We start from the raw sequence: 23,958 nt of genomic DNA, 5'->3' as shown, positions 1-23,958 counted from the left end.
GTTCGGACGGAGCTCCAGCCATGCTGGGATGCAACTCCGGGTTTGGAGCGCTGGTGAAGGCCGATGCACCACACATCAACGTCACGCACTGCGTCCTGCACAGACACGCGCTGGCATAAAAAAACCCTGCCTCCAAAACTGGCCAATGTTCTGAAAATCGTCGTTGAAACTGTGAATTACGTGCGAAGCCGTGCTCTGAATCATCACATCTTCAAAGAGCTGTGCAATGAAATCGGCTCTGAATTCGAAGTCCTTCTCTACCACTCTAACGTTCGATGGTTATCACGAGGGAAGGTAGTGAGCCGTGTTTTTGCCTTGCGTGTAGAATTAGCCGTTTTTGCGAGAACACCAGCATTGCCATGCAACGCACTTCCAAGAGTCAGAGTTCATCCTCGCCTTGGCGTACTTGGCTGACATTTTCGACGCACTCGATTATCTCAATTGCCAGATGCAGGGCGGTGGAGTGAATGTTATCGAATCTGAAGAAAAGCTGAGCGCTTTCCGAAAGAAGTTACCGTTGGAGGCGGCGAACACAGAACGACAACTTGGCGAACTTTTCGCTACTGGACGAGTGCGTGAGCGGGATCGAAGATGAGTCTGAAGTTGGAGGCACTGCTGTACCGGGGGAGCTGAAGCAAGCGATGGCCACACACTTGGATGAGCTGGGAAAGTCATTTGACGGCTACTTCCCCGACCAAGAGCAATACCCAGCATGGGTGCAGCAGCCGTTTACTTTCGACGTTGCAACGGTAGATGTCAACGACCAATACCTTGACGACCTCATCGAACTTCAGCAGAGCCAAACTCAACAACAACTCTTCGGCACAACAACGCTCTCAACGTTTTGGTGCCGCCAAGTGGAAGGGTATCCTCACATCGCTAAAATTGCCCTCGAGATCCTCATGCCGTTCGTTACAACGTATCTCTGCGAGCATGCGTTTTTGAAACTGGTGGACATTAAAACAAAGAAAAGGAGCAGGCTTGCATGCGAAAATGATTTGAGGGTGGCCCTTGCCAAAACAAAACCACGCATTTCCCAGATCGCCTCCCGAAAAGAAGAACAGAAAACGCATTAAGATGCAATTCTTCTTAATTTTTTGGTCAAATTTGAGGGGTTCCACGAGTGTTCAGTGGGTTTCATTAGGGTTCGGCGCCTTTAAAAAGGTTAAGAACCACTGGCTTCTGACAGGGAAAAGAACAAGAAAATTCAGATGCCACACCTGACATCTGAACAACCTTTAAGGGCAATTGGGATGCTTGAGAATGGTGTAAGCCAGCGAACAATTGCCCAATGTCTTGGTTGCTCACAGCCTGAAATTTCCAACCTGGCCAGGTGTTACAGTGAAACTAGAACTGTGAATGATTGTCCACGAAGAGGCAGACCACAGGTAACCACCCCAAATCAAGACCACTGCATTGTGCTGCAGCATCTTCGTGATAGTTTCCGCCCTGTGATGCAAATAGCTGCAGTGACAAAAGGTCACCACAACAACTGCATCAGTGTCTCGACTGTTCGGAGGCACTTGAAAAGTCGGGGCCTGGTGGCAAGACGTCCTTGCAGAGGTCCAGTGTTGAACACAGTGCATCGGCGGAACAGACTCAGATGGTGTCTGGAGCATCGCCGCTGGACAGTCTTGTTCAGCGATGAGTCCAGATTTTGCCTCCATGCTGCTGATGGGCATCAACGGGTATGGCGCAGAGGTGGGGAAATGTATGCATCATGCTGTAGTCGCCAAATCAATCGTTGGGGAGGACCCAGTGTGATGGTATGGCTGGCATTTCCACCCGTTTCAGGACACTTCTGGTCGTCATCGAAGGCAATCTCACGAGTCAGCGTTATGTCAATGAAGTTTTGAGACCTCATCTGCTGCCATTTCTCCTGGCTCATCCTGACATCACAGTTTTCCAGAAGGACAACGCTCGACACCATGCTGCTCGCCTGACCACCAACTTCCTCCAGAAACAGGGTGTTGAAGTGATGCCTTGGATGCCTTGTTCCCCAGGGCCGGGATTCATATAACTTCTTAATTTAAGACTACTTAACTGCTAAGTACCCCACTTTGCTGAGTGGGGTTGTTATCTTGAAATTCATAAACACTCTTAAGTACCCTGCTTAGCTGAGTGCCCCACATAAAGTTATGAAGATTGTCTCAAGTAGTTTCCAAGGCACGGTCACATTTCATTGCCGTTTATGTTCATTTTCTGTGGTTTGGCGACAGACCAACGACAGTTATTACTGAGTTCCAAGGCCAAGTCTGGGAAATTAGCAATATCGTAAAAATCTGCAACTATATCCTGTATATTTGCCGGGGATGGAAATTTCACAGCTCTCCCCATCAATGGAAGCAGTGCATTGTTTACCTGTGAAATGATACGGCATAAGCTTGGTTGAGATATATGAACTGGATCTCCTGTCACCTGTTGGAATGATCCAGTCGCATAAAAACGTAAGGCTGCGAGTTTCCGTTCAGTTGGAAGAGCGTGGTTATGCAATGTCCTTGGTTCGAGGTCAATGCAAATAATATCAGCAAGATCCAGTGTTGTCTGTCGATTTAAATATACCTTTGATAAAGCTGAAGGTCATTGTAAATTTCCAAAGAGTGAACTCTGCCACGAAAAACACGTTCGCGCCGCATTGCCCACCTTCGGTCTATATCAAACTGCACTGCTAACATCAGAGCTGCCACATCCCTTGAGCGAACTGAACCGAATGACAATATTCAATGTAGTAACCTCCCACCCGAAAGTTAAGACTGCCTCGGAGGTGTCTTAAATTTAAGGACCGATTTAAGTGAGTTCCATGAGATAGGTAGCATATTGAATTCCACTTGTTCGGTCCGCTTAAGTTAAGATGGTACTTAGTGGCCCCACTTTGACTGAAGTCGCTTCATGAATACCAGCCCTGATCTCAATCCGATTGAGCATTTATGGGATGAGCTTGGTCGACGTCTTGCATCGAGGAGATCAACGGCTGTCAATCGGAAAATGCTCATTCAAGGCTTGCAGGAGGAGTGGGACAGACTTCCCCAGGACCGCATCAAACACCTGGTACAGAGGATGCATCAGAGGAGTACAGGGACTACACAGCTCAGGGAGGACACACACGATATTGAGGACTGCTGTCATTCTGTCCTTGCCTATTAGGAGTGTTACGTCCATTCCTGTGTCATTTTGTTTTGACTGTATTCAGGTGTGTGCCGTTGTGTTGCAATGCTGTGACTTGTTGCACCACCCCTTGTGATGTTCATGCTTTTTGCTTTTTTGTGATTGAGGCAACCTCTTCTTTATTGACATGTGTTTAGTATGGTGCCGGGTACTTTATCAGTAGCTGCAAACAACATGCCTCTGAAGGTACGTCTTCTTTTCTGACCTTTTACGCTTTGCTGATAAGGCAATGTTTCCTCAAAAGTCATGCAGCAAAGCAACTTGCCTTCACCTGGGCACCGTGCACACCGTCCTCGGCGCTATGGCCTCCGACAGGCCTGCACACCGTCCTATACTCTATGTGCTCGCATATGTCCCGACAACACGCTGTCCGACACCAGTGTCCTATGTCCTGCGACGTCCATGGGCCACGTGCTGCGCTCTTTGTGGCGTTTCCATGTTTTTGACGTTTTGACGTTTTTAACAACTCCATTGACCACGTCGCTTTCACGTTTCGTTATCAAGACAAAGCCATGCAGCCTGCCTGTCATCTAGTACTACAGCTAAAAGAGCAGCAACACCTCCTTACCTATATCAATGATAGGTATAGCCTAATTGAGAAATGGTACGCTAACAAGCACGACACGAGACACCGCTCAACCTCCACCTGACTAAGTAAACCATTAGCAAATGCAACAGCAATTACATTTATCCTGCCTAGGTTGTCATCGTTATATGCAACGAATTATTGCGTACATGTTTACAGTGCAACTATTGAAAGAATACATGCGTTATATGTGGCACCTTTTCCAACGCCAAAAACCGAGAGAACAACAAGACCACCATTGCCCAATGTACGCCTGTTCCTGCGCCATATGGCAGGCAAACATGACAGGCACTTCAATGCTTTTATTGAAAGAAACGACCAAAATGCGCTCGTAAGTATGCATAGTCGTCGTCAGGATGACACATACAGCATCAATGACAACGTAGCACCCGTGAACAACTCACCGGATGCAGGTCCCTCGCATTTGCAACCCCTCATGAACACGCCATGCACATTGGCCAAAATATATGATGCACATTTTGTAGCGGTGGTTCCAACTGTCTTCACTCACTTAAGCGGTGGTGAACAGTTGTTCGTTGTTGTGTGCATGTCTTGAAGTATCAAGAGTGCCCTGTATTTTGTCATGAGCTCAAACGATTGTGTGCATGTCTTGAAGTATCAAGAGTGAGTTTTGGTGTGTGGCAGAGTGTGCTTTGAAATGGTGTGTCAGAGATATGGGTGAAAATATTGTGTTTGCAGGTGTGCGTGACATTTGCTCAAGTAGACAGGTGCACCTGTTAAAATTAGGCAGCTTGTACCTTGGGTGTGAATGTAAAATGCTTTTGTTGTTTTACAGACAGGCCGACAACTAACATTCACTCGGATGGTGGTTGAAGCTGACTTTCATATGAATGAATGTATTATGACAAAATCACTTACAGAAATGGGCGAGTATTTTTGATCTGGCAGACATTCTGAGTGACGACTCAGAAATGTCCCAATTCATGATCAATGTTAAAGATGCCAGCTTTTCTGTGTGATTTGCATGGGGACCTTTTGTTCAAAATCAAATATCTAGGATTATTGCATGACAAATGATGGGAATTTAATGAACAGGCTAAAAAATTGCGTACATAATTTGTGAAATGGGAGAGATACGATGTTGTTCGTGTAAATTCCTGCATGTTTTATGTGCCTTGAAGGAACAGGTGGCTTGTATGAAGGTCCAGGCTCAAGAAAATAGATTTGGTTGGTATATTTATATTTTTGGTACATATGCAGGTCCAGGCACAGGAAAACAGATTTGGTTGGTATATATATATATATATTTTGGTACATATGCAGGTCCAGGCTCAGGAAAACAGATTTGGTTGGTACATATATTTTTATTGAAAGGTGAAAGTATATATAATGAATTGGAATGCTGTCAAAATGATGGGCTAAACCCATGTTCCGATTATCTTTGTTGAGCACCAAAATCTGTCTTCCAAATTTTGTCTATGTCCATCACTAAGCTTTGTGACATGCTTCACGCTTAATGAAAGACAATAATTAAGTGCTTTTGTGGAAAGGCAATGGCAAACCACCCAATGTCACCACCTTTGTATGGCAGACGACGACCTACTACCGATGAACAAATAGGGAGTCAAGGATAAATACCAGGGATAAATACATATATATATATACATATATATATACATATATATATATATATATATATATATATATATATATATATATATATATATATAGTTACGGATTTCTACGTCGGCCTTTTTCCCCTTAAAAAGGGGGGATTAATCCCCTTGTGTGCGACTGACCGACGTGAGTCCTGAAGTTGCCCAAGCTCCCTCCGGAGAGGCAGGTGAGCAACCTCGTTCGCGACCGCGGGCAAGATGTTAATTGCCGAGCGAATTAGCAGCCGCGGCACGAACCATTAGCAAGTAACTGACCAGATTCTGAAACGTTGGCGAAATCTTGCCACAGGTATTCAATTGGGAAAAGACAAGGACGAAACGGATGTAAAGGAAAGAAGGCAAGGTAGGAAGAACAAATATAATTTATTACTACTATTTACACAATTAAAGGAACCAAGGAGAAGGAAAGATACGAAAATAATTTACAGAAGGATGGAAGGACCAGAAGACACAGTGCAATTTCTAGCTTATACAGACTTACTTATACCCCAGGACAACATAAAAGACGGACGACAATCAGACTTACACGGGGGGATGATGATCGGGATGAATGGCACGAATGGCTGGAAGGAGAGGAAGGTTCAACTGGAGCAGGAGACTGGTCGGGCCGGGAGTGAGCAGCCGCCGCCCCTCCGCAGGCGTGTTCGCACGGCGGCGTCGCTTTGTGGCCGCAACTGCCGTCACCGCTGTCGACGCTCAAAGCTGCGGTGGTCAAAACTGCTGTTGGTTCAAAGCTGCGGTTTGTCCAAAGCTGCGGTAAACTCCTTTTGATGAACTTCTCCCTTCTCTCTCTCAGCAACAACCACCGGTGGACTCTCTCTGACGCATCTGAACTCCTTTCAATCATCTTGGTGGGGGCGTCGCGTGACGGGTTATATAGGCCACACCCTCGAATCTTCGTGAACCTCCCCGATCATTCTTTCTCCGCCCTCTCAAGCCAAACTCCTCGTGCCCGATTGGTTGGCAAGGGCTGGCTCACTCCTCCTTCCGATGACGAGGGCGGAGACACGCCTTTCTTCTCCGAACCGACCGCGTCTTCAATGGAGGGCGAATGCAGTTGGCAATTGCGGACAAATGGGGAATTGAAAGGGGATCTATCTTATTTGAATTCGGTGCAATGTAGAGTCAAACTAATGGGGGAAACAGCCTTAAACTCACACACATAATAAAGAAATAACTATTTAGAAGGGTATATGGTGGCCTGCGTGTATGCGATGGATTAACTAAGAGGACGACCTTTGACCTTTACACACAAAACGGAGATATTTACAAGATTTCATTACACTTACAGAGGGTGATATTTACAACTCTCATTCTCAAATTTCATTCTCAAAGATATTCTCAAATCCACAACAATATATATATATATATATATATATATATATATACACACACACAGACTTGGCATTTAATATGGAATTTTTTTTTTTCTTGACTAGGGTTTACTTTCTTAACGCAGTATATCAATCTGGTGAGTTTCTTTTACACTTTGGTGATTTATTTGTTAAAAGAACCATGTCACCGATTGTCTGTCGCAGCAAGAAGTCAACAACAGGATTATATCACAGGTGGCGTGGCAAAATGTACGAACGGGTGCATTTGATGATTGGCTTCACAGTCGGGTATACAAGGGTTGTTGCGTTCTGTATTAGTGGAAAACAACTGCTGCACGTCTCCAAAAGTTATTGCCGCTTCCTCTGGAGATGGTCCATCAACTCGACAATGCTGTTTGTCATGGAGTGGTGGCTTTACGAAATTACGGCATGAAACAGCGTGCTATTGCTCGGCAGTATGGCATCACTCAAGGTCAGGTGTCAAAGATCCTGAAACGAAATACTCAGAGGGGTGTCCCTACTCCAATACCGAGGCCAGGACGTCCCCGCAGAACCACAAGGAGGGATGATCGCCCCAGGACGTCCCCGCAGAACCACAAGGAGGGATGATCGCCAGCTGCACCGGTTAGTCCGCAATGGCCATACCAAGTCAGCTAATCGGCTTAGGGCTGAGTGGCAGCAACTGACAAATGTGCCTGTATCCAGAAGGCTAGTCAACCAACGACTGGTTCAAGCAGGCTATCGTGCCAGGCGTCCCCCGAGAAAGCCACGCCTGACCAGACAACACAGCCAGCGCCGATTGCAATGGGCCAGAGAGCACCGTCAATGGCAGCCAGGACACTGGAATCACGTGATCTTCAGTGACGAGTCTAGATTTCTGGTATATCGTCAAGATGGCCGCGTCCGAGTGCGCAGACAAGTGCATGAAGCCTACAACAAAGATTGTATAGTGCCAAGAGTCCAAGCTGGAGGTGGTGGGGTGACCGCTTGGGCTGCTTTTCATGCAGGGGGCAAAACTGACCTGGTTGTTCTGAATGGAAACCTGAACCAGTTCAAGTACAGGGCCTTTCTGGAAGAAACATTGCTTCCATTTGCTCGTGCAGCCTTTCGAGGAAACTTTGTCTTCCAAGATGACAATGCACGGCCTCATCGTGCTCACATGATCCAACACTTTCTTGCTGACCGTGGTGTAGAGCATATGGAGTGGCCTGCCATGTCCCCGGATATGAATCCGATAGAGAACTTGTGGGCAGAATTAACGCGTCAAATCGACCACTTGGACCAGCAGCCGACCTCTGCGCGTGAATTGCAGCAGGCTATTGTCACTGCATGGCAAGCGATTCCTGTCCAAACCTTGGCAAATCTCGTGAACAGCATGCCTCAACGTGTACGTGCTCTCCTGATGCTCGTGGGGGTTACACGAAGTACTGAACTGTAATTTTACTGTCCGTAATCCCAGTCGTAATTTAACTTTTGTTTTTGTTAAAAAAATTTTTGGCTAATGTGCAAAATAAAGAGATACTTCTGGAAAACGTACAGAAGTTTAACACAGTACTGTCCATGAATTGAGTTCGATATCAGTTGACATCACTTTCAAGGATCAATTTATTTGTTTCGAAATGTCAAATGTGGTTTTTGTTTCTTTTAAAGGTCACATTAACAAAATCTAGAATAATTTCAACATAATTCCAATGAACTTTTGGTTCTAAGACATCTTGAAAAGTAAGTTCACCCCCACAAAAAAAATATTCCATATTAAATGCCAAGTCTGTATATATATATATATATATATATATAAAACACAGTTTGTGTGTGTGTAATGTTACCGATAGACTCCTAAACGGAGAGGCTCACGTGATTGATATTTGGCATAGACATGACCATTGAGCCTGGGAGGAACATGGCCTACCGAAAAATATTTGACAAGATCCATATTTTTTATTCATATTTACCTCAGCGCATTTCAGCGAGGAATATTATACACGGAATCTGAGCCGGTGGCAGAGCAGCACGCTGATTCGCTCAGAGCGATCACGTGATGTTCCATCCTTGCCGCCATAAACTCACAGTTAGGCGTCCACACGTAATTCACACGAGATCACAAGAGATCACGATTCACACGAGTTCGCACGAGATCTATATTTTTTATTCATATTTACCTCAGCGCATTTCAGCGAGGAATATTATACACAGAATCTGAGCCGGTGGCAGAGCAGCGCGCTGATTCACTCAGAGCGATCACGTGATGTTCCATCCTTGCCGCCATAAACTCACAGTTACGCGTTCGCACGTAATTCAGAGCGAAAAGCGATTGCGTTTTTTCACATTTCAGCGAGGAACATTGCCATTCACACCACATCGGTTTTTTTTTCTTTCATCTTTAGATCCATATTTTTTGCCATAACGTAGCGCATTATGGCTCGCTCGAGCTCGAGTTAGCCAATCACCTGGGAGCATGAGGCCACGTTGGCCACGCCCACGACACAGAGTTGCAATCTTGCGTTTGCGTCGTTTCTTACCACGTGTAAACGTGGTATTTTGTCTACGAGTATTTTGAATTTGGTATTTTGAATTTGTCTATGAGTGAGTGACTGGAAGACTGACTGTGATAAAGGCAATGGCACCGAAAAAAAGAAATTTGTCGCGTTCAACCTCCCGAGCAAGGAAAATCGCTGATCGGAGACTCCATGAAACCGATGAAGATACTTTTCACCATCGACAAGCCAATCAAGAACGTGTCTCTAGATCCAGACAGCAAGAGACAGAAGATGAGACAGAGGCACGTCTGAACGCTAATCAACAATGTCTGGCGAGGACCAGACAGCGAGAGACAGAAGATGAGACAGAGGCACGTCTGAACGCTAATCAACAATGTGTGGCGAGGGCCAGACAGCAGGAGACAGAAGAACAGCACCAAAAACGACTCAACAACTGGCAACCATCAGGCAAACGGCAGACGGCCATTGCATGGGAGAAGGCTGCATTCAGTTACAATCCGAACACTGACGACTCCTCAAACGTTGATATCGGCTCCATGTCGTTCACCTGTCAGTTTTGCCATGCCTTGAAATGGAAGGGAGAAACACCAGGAATGTGTTGCAGGGGAGGCAATGTCCTTTTGCCTTCTCTCCAATCTCCACCGGAACCTTTGAAAGAACTACTTCAATCAACTATGACTCAATCCAGACACTTCCTGAAGGAAATCCGTAATTACAACTCTTCGTTCCAAATGACTTCGTTTGGAGCAGATCGCGTCGTCACTGAGCAAGGATTCATGCCTACATTCAAGGTGCAAGGCCAGGTATACCACCTCATTGGCTCTATCCACCCTCAACCAGGTGAGCAACCGAAATTTTTACAAATCTATTTTATGGGTGACCACCGAGAAGAAGCTGCCCGCCGAGAACAGAACTTCCCCAACCTACGCTCTGAACTAATCCTCGTCTTACAAGATATGCTCCACTCAAATAATGCGCTGGGCAACAGCTTCAGGTCGACATTGGAGAGAATGCCTTCACCTGATTACAAGGTCGTAATTCAATCTGACAAATGTCCTCACGGAGAGCACGAATGTCGGTTTAACGAGCCAGTCAACAATGACGTTGCAGTTCTCATGGTAGGAGAGCAGTACAACAATCGCGACATCGTCCTGCATCTTCGCGACAACAGCACGAAGCGGATTTCGGAGACTCACTGATTCGATGACGCCCTCCAGTACCCTCTGATTTTCTGGAAAGGACAAGATGGCTATCATTTTGAAGTTGAACAAGCTGGCGGCCGGGGAAAGAAAGTATCTGTGAATGACTTCTATGCCTTCCACATCATGGTCAGAAAGAATTCCACGAATCATATCCTGCAGTGCCGTGATCTGTTCCACCAGTTCATCGTCGACATGCATGCCAAAATCGAAAGTGAGAGACTCCTCTTTATCCGGCTCCAACAACGTCAACTGAGGGCAGAATCGTACGCACACCTCAAGGATGCTGTCAACAATGACGAATATGTTCAGAACATGGGACAACTGGTCATCTTGCCATCCACGTTCACCGGAGGTCCCCGATACATGCACGAGCGGACCCAGGATGCGATGGCATATGTACGCAATTACGGTCGCCCCGACCTTTTCCTTACCTTCACCTGTAATCCGAAGTGGGAAGAAATTAAGCGAGAGTTGATGATCAACCAGCAGCCAACACATCGCCATGACATTGTCGCAAGGGTATTCCACCAGAAACAGAAGGAACTCATTCAGACGATTAAGAAGGGCAAAGTTTTCGGGACTGTCCGATGCTTCATGTACACCATTGAATGGCAGAAACGAGGCCTGCCCCATGCCCACATTCTGGTGTGGCTAGAAGAAAAGATTCACGCTTCCAATGTCGACTCTTTTATCAGTGCTGAACTTCCAAACCCTGATGAGGATCCAGAGCTGTTCAACATCGTCAAAACGCAGATGGTGCATGGCCCTTGCGGCCGGCTGAATCCATTGTCTCCGTGTATGAAGGATGGTAAATGCACCAAGCGATATCCTAGGGCATTTCTCAAGGAAACGCAGACTGGTCTGGATGGATACCCACTTTACCGGAGGAGAAAGCCTGAAAGCGGTGGATCTGAAACATCTATTTCAATTTCTGAGACCAGAAGCATAGACGTTGACAACCGATGGATTGTACCATACTGTCCACTTCTCTCTAAAATGTTCAAGGCTCATCTCAATGTTGAGTTCTGCAACTCAGTGAAATCAATCAAATACGTGTGCAAATACGTCAACAAAGGTTCGGACATGGCGATGTTCGGCCTTCAGAGGAACAAAAACGACGAGATCGAGTCATATCAGCTGGGGCGTTACGTCAGTAGTAACGAAGCTATCTGGAGAGTTCTCAACTTCCCTATCCACGAACGCTACCCAACCGTTGTGCACCTTTCCGTACATCTTGAGAATGGCCAGAGAGTGTATTTCACAGAAGGCAACACAAGGCAAAAAGCAGCAGAACCACCAAGTTCAACTACACTTACCGCATTCTTCCAATTGTGTCAACAAGACGAATTCGCCAAAACACTCATCTACAATGAAGTCCCACAGTACTACACCTGGGTGGTTGGCAGTAAGACGTGGAAAAGACGTACACAAGGAGCACGAGTTGTGGGACATCCCGACATTCGCCGTTCAGATGCAATTGGACGAGTCTACACTGTACATCCAAACAATTGCTTCTTCCTGCACCTTCTACTCCATCATGTCAAAGGACCCATCTCTTTCCAAGAACTGAGAACGTTCAACGGCCAGGTTTGCGACACCTTCCGCCAAGCCTGCCACCTGCATGGCCTTCTGGAGGATGACAGCCACTGGGATGCCACTCTAGAAGAAGCAGCAGTCTCACGCTCTCCAGCCCTGTTGAGAAATCTCTTTGCCATCATCCTACAAACTTGCGGTCTCTCCAATCCGGTACAACTGTGGAATAACCATCGTGACGATCTCAGCGAGGACATTCTCCACAGGGCAAGACAGGTTCATGCTGAAGCAGACTACTCTGATGCGATCTATAATGAAGCCTTAGTACTCATAGAAGACAAACTGCTTTCTCTTGGAGGACATTCGCTGGAGGTCATTGGCCTTCCTGTAACACAGCGACAACAACAGAATCACCTGGCTCGGGAAGTACTCCGAGAGACTTCATACAACGCACAAGAGTTGGAAAACTACATCAATGAAAACGAGCCAAGACTGACAGTGGAGCAAGAACAGATCTACATGCAAGTGCTGGCGAGCATACACTCTTCTGAAGGTGGATTGTTCTTTCTGGACGCACCTGGAGGCACTGGAAAAACGTTCCTTATGAACCTCCTCCTGTCAAAAATCAGGGAGAAAAAGATGATTGCTCTGGCTGTTGCCTTTTCCGGAATTGCTGCCACTCTTCTCCCCGGGGGCCGGACCGCCCACTCAACCTTCAAGCTCCTAGTCAACCTCACTAACACAGAGCAGCCAATGTGCAACATCTCCAAGTCATCGGCTGTCGCAGAGGTATTTCGGCAATGCCAACTCATTGTCTGGGGCGAATGCACAATGTCTCACAGAGTTGCACTGGAGGCAGTTGACCGCACACTGCAAGATATTCGAAACGATCAGACCGTCATGGGAGGCATTACTCTTCTGATGGCAGGGGATTTCCGACAGACCCTGCCTGTCATATCACGCAGAACCAAGGCAGATGAACTTCGTTCCTGTATAAAGGCATCTCCTCTATGGTCAAAAGTGACGAAGTTGAAACTCAGCACAAACATGCGTGTCACCCTTCATTGAGATGTAGCCGCAGGCGCCTTTTCAGCGACTGTAGACTGACTGACTTTGTGTCGAACGTGACTGACTGGTGTCAGTGTAGACTGTGTGTATAAAAAAAAAAATACACAACAAAAAAGGCACGAAGGAAAATAGTTAATTACTCCGACACATTTAGCTGCGGTGATTGAAAAATCACCGGACAATTGTTGCTGTTTTGATGCTTTTTACTGCTGTTTTGATGCTTTTACATTGCTGTTTTGATGCTTTTTCACTGCTGTTCTGATGCTTTTTTTAAATATAAAAATCACATTTCAAAAAAAAAAAAATCCCCAAAAAATCTCACAATGATGACATAGGGCCTATAATTCACAGAAAACGTCGAAGCAACCACGTAATATTGCGGTGATGTTTAACTCTGAGTGAGAATAGTTCTAAATTTTAAAAACTTTCATCTGATATTTGTGATTTATTTCAAACAAACTGTATTTCCCATCTAAACGGCCATGTATTCCTATTAACGTTATGTAAAGTACATAAATTGTGTGGATTACATCATTTGTGGATGTGATCAATTTCCAGTAACCATCTACATCCCTCCCCTCCCCTTCCCTCCTAGAGTCCCTTTATACAGAGTAACGACATGACGATCCGGAAAAATACGGTCTCGTGACTCAGGGAGCCATTTTGGAGCCAAATTCGCGTTCGCTTAACTTCTCGCGTTCGCGCGTGTTATGCAAGTACAATCGATTCGACTACCTACGGAAGCCTTAGTTCACTGAAAATGCCGGGTTGTTAAGCATTTGGATGCACAAATAGACATGACAAGGGTTTCAAGATGTACAGAATCCCTTCAGATCCCAATAGACGTAAAATATGGGAGAATAAAGTCAGCCGTGTGGGCTGGAAGCCGGCTTCGTCTTCAAAGCTTTGCGAGGTAGGTCAAGTTACTGTTCAGTCCCGTTCAGAAAGTAAAGTGAATTATTTAACTTTCACCTTATAGAGACTACAAGTAATTCCCGCAACAAGTAGTCAATAGCTGTCATTGTATCATAGTGAAAACCGTAAAATTTTTTGTTTGGAAACATTGGATACTTTGCTTGACAGTACATTGTACTGTATTTTCTATATTTCTATTTAGAAAAAGAACGTTCAGTTCACAATATGCCAACAGTTTGATAATAGCTAGTATTAGGAATCATTTCTAGAGAATGGTTATGAATGGTTATGTTGTAAAATTCAACAGGGCTGGACAAAAAAAAAGAAGTCTCTGTTTGGCATTATTGTGTATTCGTGCATGCATCTTAAGAAATAGCTTGCCCATGTAGCATATCCACTTACCCTGTATTTGGTCTCGCCATTTTTTTTTTTCAGGGGAACACAAAAGTTCTCAAAAAATTCCACATAATGCAATGAAAGTTTTAATGATTGTAAAGATAAAAAGCAGGAAGTTGCTATTCATATTGGGGTCTCAACCCTCACAAGACCTCTAATTTGTATCGTTCTTCAAAATGGTAGAGATAAATGCTAAAAAAAAAATTCATCACATATTGCAATTTTGACAGCTGGACTACGTTTCATTTATTCTGATTGTACCTGGATCTGTTGCTGAATGTGGTTAACTGATGAAAAGAAAGCTGAAAAGGTTAATTTACAGTATGTGTGCATTGACCGAGAGCGTGTGTGTGTGTGTGTGTGTGTGTGTGTGTGTGTGTGTGTGTGTGTGTGTGTGTGTGTGTGTGTGTGTTTTAATGTGTTGATGTGTTGATGTGTTGATGTTTGTGTGTATGTTTGAGTTTATTGGCTCTGAAAACACATTAAATTTGTTACAGTTTGATAATGTTTACATTAAATTCATTTCTTTCAGACAAAACACACGTGTGTTTTAATGCCCCCCCCCCCCCCACCCCCACCCCGCTTTTCCTATCCTCTTAATCGAAGAGGTTAAAGATTATTTTAGGTTACAAGACTACCTTGTCACATAGTATGTTCAAATTCTCTCCAGGCATCGTGAGTAACCCAAACTATTATTGCCAACATCGCGATAATGAGGATTCAGAAATCACCCATTTAGTCTAGTAGGAAGACTAGGTCCCCCTGCACCCCCCGGAGATATACTTCTAATCAGTGTTTCTAGATTGGAAAAAATGTGTAGAAAATGACTAGCTATGGCCCCAAGCTGAAAAAATGTCCCACATACCATTTTTATGCAAATTACTGCTGCAAATTTTATGCAAAATTATGCAAATTTTATGCAAATTTTTGATGAGGAGTAGAGTTGAGGGGTCTTTGAGGGCTTCATCGAGGTGCTCTCGGTTGCAAGACTGGGTCATTCTGAGAAGCACAGCAGGGTCAGAGATCATGATGTTCTCCTCCTCAGTGAATCTCTCCATCAACAGCCTCTCCATTGCCTCACACACTGTTTTGAGGCAAAAGAGGGACTTTGCGTAGGCCTTTCCACTGAGAACACCTTTGAGAGATCCACTTGTTACTAGTTGTGCCTCAAAGAGAATCTCTGCATATCCAGAACCACGCATCTTGTGTCCAGTGAGCATCCCGATGTAGTTCATGGATGTGTGGAAGGGTCCAATCGTTACTACATGACTAGCAAATTCATTTGGCCAGCGCCAGATGATGGGAAGGGCTTTCATGCAGACACCCAGATCAAATGTATTCAGGACCCATCTCTGACCCACCTCAGCAGTTGCTGCCTCGGAACGCTTCAGTAGCTCACGAACAACTGCGTTGTCTGTGATCGGTTGGTGGATAGGCGTGCAGTAGTCGACTGTTGATTTGCTGGGTGGGGGAGAACCAGTTGCAGAGGTGAAACCCCCTAGCCCAGGCACAGGCTGCAGGCCATTGCCATGCCATGCAGGCACCAGGCACAGACCGATCACAGACAACGCAGTTGTTCGTGAGCTACTGAAGCGTTCCGAGGCAGCAACTGCTGAGGTGGGTCAGAGATGGGTCCTGAATACATTTGATCTGGGTGTCTGCATGAAAGCCCTTCCCATCATCTGGCGCTGGCCAAATGAATTTGCTAGTCATGTAGTAACGATTGGACCCTTCCACACATCCATGAACTACATCGGGATGCTCACTGGACACAAGATGCGTGGTTCTGGATATGCAGAGATTCTCTTTGAGGCACAACTAGTAACAAGTGGATCTCTCAAAGGTGTTCTCAGTGGAAAGGCCTACGCAAAGTCCCTCTTTTGCCTCAAAACAGTGTGTGAGGCAATGGAGAGGCTGTTGATGGAGAGATTCACTGAGGAGGAGAACATCATGATCTCTGACCCTGCTGTGCTTCTCAGAATGACCCAGTCTTGCAACCGAGAGCACCTCGATGAAGCCCTCAAAGACCCCTCAACTCTACTCCTCATCAAAAATTTGCATAAAATTTGCATAATTTTGCATAAAATTTGCAGCAGTAATTTGCATAAAAATGGTATGTGGGACATTTTTTCAGCTTGGGGCCATAGCTAGTCATTTTCTACACATTTTTTCCAATCTAGAAACACTGATTAGAAGTATATCTCCGGGGGGTGCAGGGGGACCTAGTCTTCCTACTAGACTAATTTTGTCACTTCTCATCAACCGCTCATTTTTTCAGACAAACTAATATCCCATTATAGGCAATCTGGAACATAATGGAGCTAATACTCATAGACTGACATCTCGATACAATAAAATAAATAAATAACAACATTCACCGTACTCCCTAACCCACCCCGTGTTTGTGCAGTGGTGCATTGCATTATACACGCATAGCTCATAGTGCACTGTGCATGTGCCGGTTCAGTGGTTCCGCACAATTGGCCCCAAAATGGCGGCGTATTCGCAGTTGTCGTTACTCTCTGTATAAAGGGACGATATTCCCTCCTCCCCCTCCCTTTCCCCCCTCCCCTCCCTCTCCCCTCACCTCTCCCCTTCCCCCCTCCCTTTCCCCACTACCCCTTCCTTTCCCCCCTACCCTCCCCCTCCACCCTACCCTCTCCCCTTCCCCCCTCCCGGCAATACCGGGTACTTCTGCTAGTATACACACACACACACACACACACACACACACACACACACACACACACACACACACACACACACACACACACACACACACACACACACACCTCTTACCAAACTTGTTGAAACCCGCTGTATTGTAGTACCACTTGTGGAAAGAGCGCAATATTCGTCCCATGCCCGACACTACAAAAAATAAGGGTGGTGATGGGATAATCTTACAATGCATACAACATTCGTTACAGAATACAGGTTTATCATTGGTTACGTTTCAAGGACAGAAGGCCTGAGGTGCGAAAAATATAAACAGACGCGTGACGACACAGACTACTGAACTAGAGGCAACTCTGTGTAGAAATAAAACGAACCAGAGCGATTATTAAATTGAGGAAAATAAAAATCAACGCCGATAACAACTGTTCTCAAACCTGGTGCTCTTGTAGCCATTTCCGCGCTGTGCCTCGAACACTCTCCGGATTTACGTCCTCAAAAAAAAAAAAACTACTATAACAACAAAAATGATGGAAATACATGGACTGGGGTTTTGTTTTATTCATAATTCACTGTTGGTTAAAAAAAGAATTAGAAAATTTAACAAAAATGCAGTGTATTAATCATTTGTATCACGAACACGTAACGTTACCTTGCCCTTTGAACTGCCACCCGCCCGCCATATGCAATCAATTCAGTACTGTATTTTAAAATAGTATTTGTCCAATTGATTTAAAATCATGTGCAGCAACAGTCATCGAGATGTACGTGGTTTAACCTCGAATTCTGAATTCAACCTCCATAACCCATATGTTACTATTTTCAATAAACGCTTCGATCCATGGTGGTGTTGTCGTTAGAGAGCATCTTCCGAGTCGGAGGACTGCGGTTCGATCCCCGCCCAGGCGTACATGGGGAATGTTCCATTACCTAATCGTCTTATACAACCGGACACAATAGTAAGCACGTACTTATGCAAAAATTTTATTTTTATTTTTGGATTAATAATTTCAATATTATCGATTTATTAAGTACTTATTTATTTCCTTTCTCATCTGGGCAATATTTCAGGCACCTTTTGATCGAGGAAGCTGCTAGTCATTTGGACATGACAATGACCAAGTGATTTGGCTGTAAAGGGTATTTTTCATTTATTGATTTATCAATTAATCGATTAATTATTTAATTATTCGATTAATTACTTATTTTTCAAAACGTTACAGATTCAGATGAAACAGTGGTGGTTTAGGTATGCTATCCGGCAATTAATTAAGAAATTAATTATTTGACGATGATTATTTATTTATTTTAATTACACAATTAATCAATTAATTGATTCTCTCGATTTTCGTCATACCTGTCAGGCTATCTAAAACTTGATGTCCTTTCTTATTTGTTTGTCTGTCCGCTCACCTCTCATTGCCTCCAGGTCATAGTTTTAAACCGATCTTCACGAAACTTTACCATATGGTGTAACCGGTAGTCCAATTTGTTTTTGAGATCAAAAGGACAACATAGGCCAAAGGTGAACAACTTTTTCAAATTTCTAAAATCCTCAATTTTCATCCGATTGACTTGAAATTTGAACTGTATTTTCACATCAGGTCACTGAATTCAACCACCAATTATTTATGGTGTCAAAAGATCAACAAAAGTATGTGGAAACCCGAACGTCAAACATCTCATTCCAAAATCATGGGCATTAACATGGAGTTGGTTCCTCCCCCCTCCCCCTCCCCCTCCCTCCCTCCCTCCACCTTTGCTGTTATAACAGCCTCCACTCTCTGGGAAGGCTTTCCACTAGATGTTGGAACATTGCTGCGGGGATTTGCTTCCATTCAGCCACAAGAGCATGAGTGAGGTCGGTCACTGATGTTGGGCGATTAGGCCTGGCTCACAATCAGCGTTCCAATTCATTCCAAAGGTGTTCGATGGGGTTGAGGTCAGGGCTCTGTGCAGGCCAGTCAAGTTCTTCCACATCGATCTCGACAAGCCATTTCTGTATGGACCTTGCTTGTGCACGGGAGCATTGTCATCCTGAAACAGGAAAGGGCCTTCCCCAAACTGTTGCCACAAAGTTGGAAGCACACAATTGTCTAGACTCTAGAATGTCATTGTACGCTGTAGCGTTAAGATTTCCCTTCACTGGAACGAAGGAGCCTAGCCCGAAACATGAAAAGCAGCCCCAGACCTCCTCCACCAAACTTTACAGTTTGCACTATGCATTCAGGCAGGTAGCGTTCTCCTGGCATCCGCCAAACCCAGATTCGTCCGTCGGACTGCCAGATTGTGAAGCGTGATTCATCACTCAAGAGAACGCGTTTCCACTGTTCCAGCGTCCAATGGCGGCCAGCTTTACATCACTCCAGCTGACGCTCGGCATTGCGCATGGTGATCTTAGGCTTGTGTGCGGCTGCTCGGCCATGGAAACACATTTCATGAAGCTCCCGACGAACAGTTGTTGTGCTGACATTGCTTCCAGAGTTGGGAACTCAGTAGTGAGTGTTGCAACTGAGGACAGACGATTTTTAAGCCCTACACGCTTCAGCACTCGGCGGTCCCGTTCTTTGAGCTTTTGTGGCCTACCACCAAGTGGCTGATCTGTTGTTGCTCCGAGACATTTCCACTTCACAATAACAGCACTTACAGTTTACCGGGGTAGCTCTAGCAGGGCAGAAATTTGACGAACTGACTTGTTGGAAAGGTGGCATCCTTTATGTGGTGGCAATTGTTACGGATCCGGGGGACGGCACTCCCGTTAGCAAGGGGAGGTTAATACCCTTGTCCTGTTAAGCTGGCCATCCGACCGGTCCTGGTACTTGTAACGCTCTTTTGCGGGGTGGGATTGATCAGGGTTATTGGTCCAGGTGTTTTCCCGAATACCTTTATCAATCCCTCCGCAAAACAGGGAGACAAGTACCGCTCGAACCACGGACAAGATGGTATTTGCCGAGCGGTTTAGCAATCCGCGGTTCGAGCCGTTATCAAGGGACTAAACTCGATTAAAAGCGGTTCGGCCAAAATCATGCCACAGATACTCAATGGACTGGACAAAATCACAGACTGGTCAAACAGGTGGAACATGTCTTTCAATCCTGACAAATCTCACACTCTTACTATGTCTCTCCGAAAAGATCGACTGGACAACCCTCCCATCTACTTTCTCAACAATCCTCTCCAAGAAGTTCTGTTGCTCAAGCTTTTGGGTCTCACTATCTGCCATGATCTTTCTTGGGAAAACCACATTTCCAAGCTGGCCTCCAAAGCCATTCGCCGACTGGGCATCCTCCATCGTGCGAAGTCCTTCCTCGGCACACCTGAGCTCCTCACCACATACAAGGCTTTCATCCGCAGCTCAATGGAATACTGTTCTCCCCTATGGGCCGGTGCTCCTTCCTCACACCTAGCTCGGCTTCACGCTGTTGAAACCAAAGCTTTCAGAATCATTGGAATCTCCCGTGATGAAGCTATCTCCGAGGGCCTTTCACTCACTCACCGCAGACAGGTGGGTGGTCTTTCTGTCTTCTACCGACTCCTCTCTGGCCTTGCTCCTCCAGCTCTCTCTGTGCTTTGTCCCCCAAATATTCCTACAGGTCGCACAAGATCTGCCAGCAACCCTCTGATGGTTAAACTGCCGAAATCACGGCTCTCTGCTCACCTTCACTCTTTCATTCCTCTTTTCTCCCGCCTCTGGAACACACTCCCACACTCCCTTCAATCCCACTCCTCCCTCCAGGTCTTTAAAACAGCTGTTCACCACCATCTCTTATCTTTCCCCATCCAAAACCTTGATCTTTTCTACCCCCACTAATTCACCCAAGATCCACCTTGTTTGAAATTCCAACTTCTTTCCTGGAAGTCCCGGCAGTGTCCATGTGTTTTATACCTCTCCCACCTCCCCCCAAGTCCTCCCGATGTCCCTGCTCTCAAATGTTGTGTTTGTGTTCCTCCCCCTATCGCCCCATCTTGTCTACCGCTCCCCATGTTATATGTTTTATGTGTCGGTTTGTCTTTCTGTGTGATTAATGTTAGCTCTTTCACGAGCCTCGATCTTGTATACAAAAAAAAAAAAAAAAATCCTTTGACGGTGCCACGTTGAAAGTCACTGAGCTCTTCAGTACGGCCCATTCTACTGCCAATGTTTGTCTATGGAGATTGCATGGCTGTGTGCTTGGTTATATATGTATATAATAATATACCTGTCAGCAATGGGTGTGGCTGAAACAGCCGAATCCACTAATTAGAGGGGTGTCCGCATACTTTTGGCCATGTCGTGTATCTTAAAAAGTTGTGGACAAGTTATGACAAAACTTGGTAGATTTGAGTTGGTTACGTGACAAGGACAAGCGAATTCGATTTTGGTTCTGATCCGAATCCAGATCCGGCCTATCAGTGGGATACAAAAGGTGAACTGTTCAGCCTGGCGGAGGTGTGCTCTCCACTGAGTGTCGTTGTAGTTAAATTGCAGGTGTTGTTTTCTTCAAGTTTAGTTCCGAGTACAAATCGGCCGCCCTACGCCCTACGCGCTTTACATTTTGACATGTTTTCTCGTTGTTCCTTCTTCCTTATTAAGGAACTCTAATAATCATCCCCTTGAAACACGACTCACAGTCGGCGGTCGGAAGCTCGGAAGGCGTCTTTAATGAATATTTAAAACGACGTTCCTGGCATGGAGCCGATATAATCCATTAATCTCTCTCGACATGGATTGCCAATGTCAGGGGTGTGTTCCATCACCATTACCAAAGAGCTTGCCATCGCTCGCCAAGCCGGCTGTTCCTTCTCAACCGTTTCCTTGGAGTGCTGCCTTGAGTGCTTTATGAGCCACCTGGCGAGCGATAGCAAGCTCTTTGGCAATGGGACACACCCCAGGAATGAATAAAGCTGAATGATTAATTGAATTTGAGCGACATAAAGAGAAAGGAGCCGGCATGGGAGTCTCGGTTAAAACATTCGTTTGACGTCATGTTCGGAGGTTTTTAAATCGTACCGTTAAGGAGTTTCCCTCTGATATTGATGTACAAATACCATATATAGGTATTAATAAATTCGGATAAACGAAAAGTACAAATTTGGTACAATCTTTGTCACCGGTAAGACAGGTAACTACCTACACTTGATGGTAACAGCACTTCATTTGGAAGAGCGAGAAGCCCGACCTTATTTGGTTATTACCCTCCCCTGGGTGACCGGGTCCAGTGGGTGTTGCGCTGTTGCTAGGAAACAGACTCGCGCGCGCACACACGGCGCTTCCCCGCGAGCTGCGGCGTGCCCGGAAGAGAAGTTGTTTCCGGCTCGGGTAAAGCTTTGCCATTCGAACCAGCATTTGGAACTCTCCCATCAGAGGCCTCAGGGTATCATCGATTTGGCATGGTCTACTGTCAACCCGTTGGTCAACTCGTGGTGTCTTCCACGTGGTTATTACAAACGACGAATTGTGACTGACCGTGAAATAACATCCTTCAACTACAAGGTAAAGTACTGTACTTTACAAAAGTTTAACAGTCCCAATAAATATTCACACATTTGATACCCCATGGTGTTGAATATTGCGCTTAGTAGTACTGGACTACGTCACAGATACATAACTGCACATTTCTTTGGATCATCTGCTTTCACGATATGTCACCTCCGGCACCGAAGGTGAATGGAGGTTGTTTTCACCCCTGTCTGTTTTGTTTGTGAACAGGATATCTCAAAACGTTGTGGACGGGTTCCGACGAAATCTGGTGGAGGTTGGGTGTGTGGCAAGGACCTAATGATTAGATTTTGGTGAAGATCCGGATCCGGATCCGGCCGGATACAATGATGATTTATTTTTTAAAGTAATTCTTCACAATTGAGAGATAAGGCAAGAAACGATATATAGCAGGATATCTCAAAAAGTTGTGGATGGATTCGGACGAAACTTGGTGGAGAGGTTGTGTGTGTGACAAGGACGAATCGATTCGGTTTTGATGAATATCCGAACACGGATCCGGCCGGATACAATAATTTTTTAAATAATTCATCACAATTGAGTAATCTTCACGACATATAACATTATATATATATATATATACTCACACACACACACACACTGCATGGCCAAAAGTATGCGGACATCCCTTCTAATTAGTGGATTTGGCTGTTTCCGCCACACCCATTGCTGACAGGTATATATAATCAAGCACACAGCCATGCAATCTCCATAGACAAACATTGGCAGTAGAATGGGCCATACTGAAAAGCTCAGTATCTTTCAACATGGCACCGCCATAGGATGCCACCTTTCCAACAAGTCAGTTCGTCAAATTTCTGCCCTGCTAGAGCTGCCCAGGTCAACTATAAGTGCTTTTATTTTTAAGTGGAAACGTTGAGGAGCAACAACAGCTCAGTCGCGAAGTGGTAGGCCACACAAGCTCACATAATGGGACCGCCGAGTGCTGAAGCGCACAGCATGTAAAAATCGTCTGTCCTCAGTTGCAACACTCACTACCGAGTTCCAAACTGCCTCTGGAAGTAACGTCAGCACAACAACGGTTTGTCGGGAGCTTCATGAAATGGGTTTCCATGGCCGAGCAGCCACACACAAGCCTAAGATCATCATGTGCAATGCCAAGCGTCGGCTGGAGTGGTGTAAAGCTTGCCGCTATTGGACGCTGGAGCAGTGGAAACGTGTTCTTTAGAGTGATGAATCACGCTTCACCATCTGGCAGTCCGCCGGATGAATCTGGGTTTGGCGGATGCCAGGAGAACGCTACCTGCCCGAATGCATATTGCATACAATAACATTCTCGGCGATTGTGTGCTTCCAACTTTGTGGCAACAGTTTGGGGAAGGCCCTTTCCTGTTTCAGCATGACAATGCCCCTGGGCACAAAGCGAAGTCCATTCAGAAATGGTTTGTCGAGATCGGTGTGGAAGAACTTGACTGGCCTGCACAGAGCCCTGACCTCAACCCCACCGA

At 45.5% G+C, this 23,958-nt stretch overlaps 2 protein-coding genes across 5 annotated transcripts in view; one reads left to right on the top strand and one right to left on the bottom strand.

Moving 5' to 3' along the window:
* UQCRB (ubiquinol-cytochrome c reductase binding protein) overlaps positions 1–17,509 on the bottom strand; it is a 67,204-nt gene extending 49,695 nt beyond the window's left edge. The window contains exons 1-2 of the mRNA XM_068108367.2: positions 17,448–17,509; positions 17,134–17,205 (exon numbers count right to left, since the gene is read on the bottom strand). Of these exons, the coding sequence (XP_067964468.1) occupies positions 17,134–17,205; positions 17,448–17,466 (91 nt within the window). The 5' untranslated portion in view covers positions 17,467–17,509. The remainder of the gene's footprint in view (positions 1–17,133; positions 17,206–17,447) is intronic.
* A 4,399-nt stretch (positions 17,510–21,908) lies between these two features.
* ZDHHC23 (zDHHC palmitoyltransferase 23) overlaps positions 21,909–23,958 on the top strand; it is a 63,162-nt gene continuing 61,112 nt past the window's right edge. The window contains exon 1 of one of the 4 annotated variants that reach the window (XM_068108370.2): positions 21,909–22,483. The gene's annotated coding sequence lies outside the window, so the exon portion shown is untranslated. The remainder of the gene's footprint in view (positions 22,484–23,958) is intronic. The other 3 variants (XM_068108371.2, XM_068108368.2, XM_078773175.1) reach the window with 3 other exon arrangements.

This window comes from Myxine glutinosa, chromosome 2, assembly GCF_964187855.1.
Source record: "Myxine glutinosa chromosome 2, kmMyxGlut1.1, whole genome shotgun sequence".
Lineage (NCBI taxonomy): Eukaryota > Metazoa > Chordata > Myxini > Myxiniformes > Myxinidae > Myxine > Myxine glutinosa.
The sequence above is the reverse complement of the archived record's forward strand: the minus strand, read 5'-3'. Positions and strand labels throughout refer to the sequence as shown.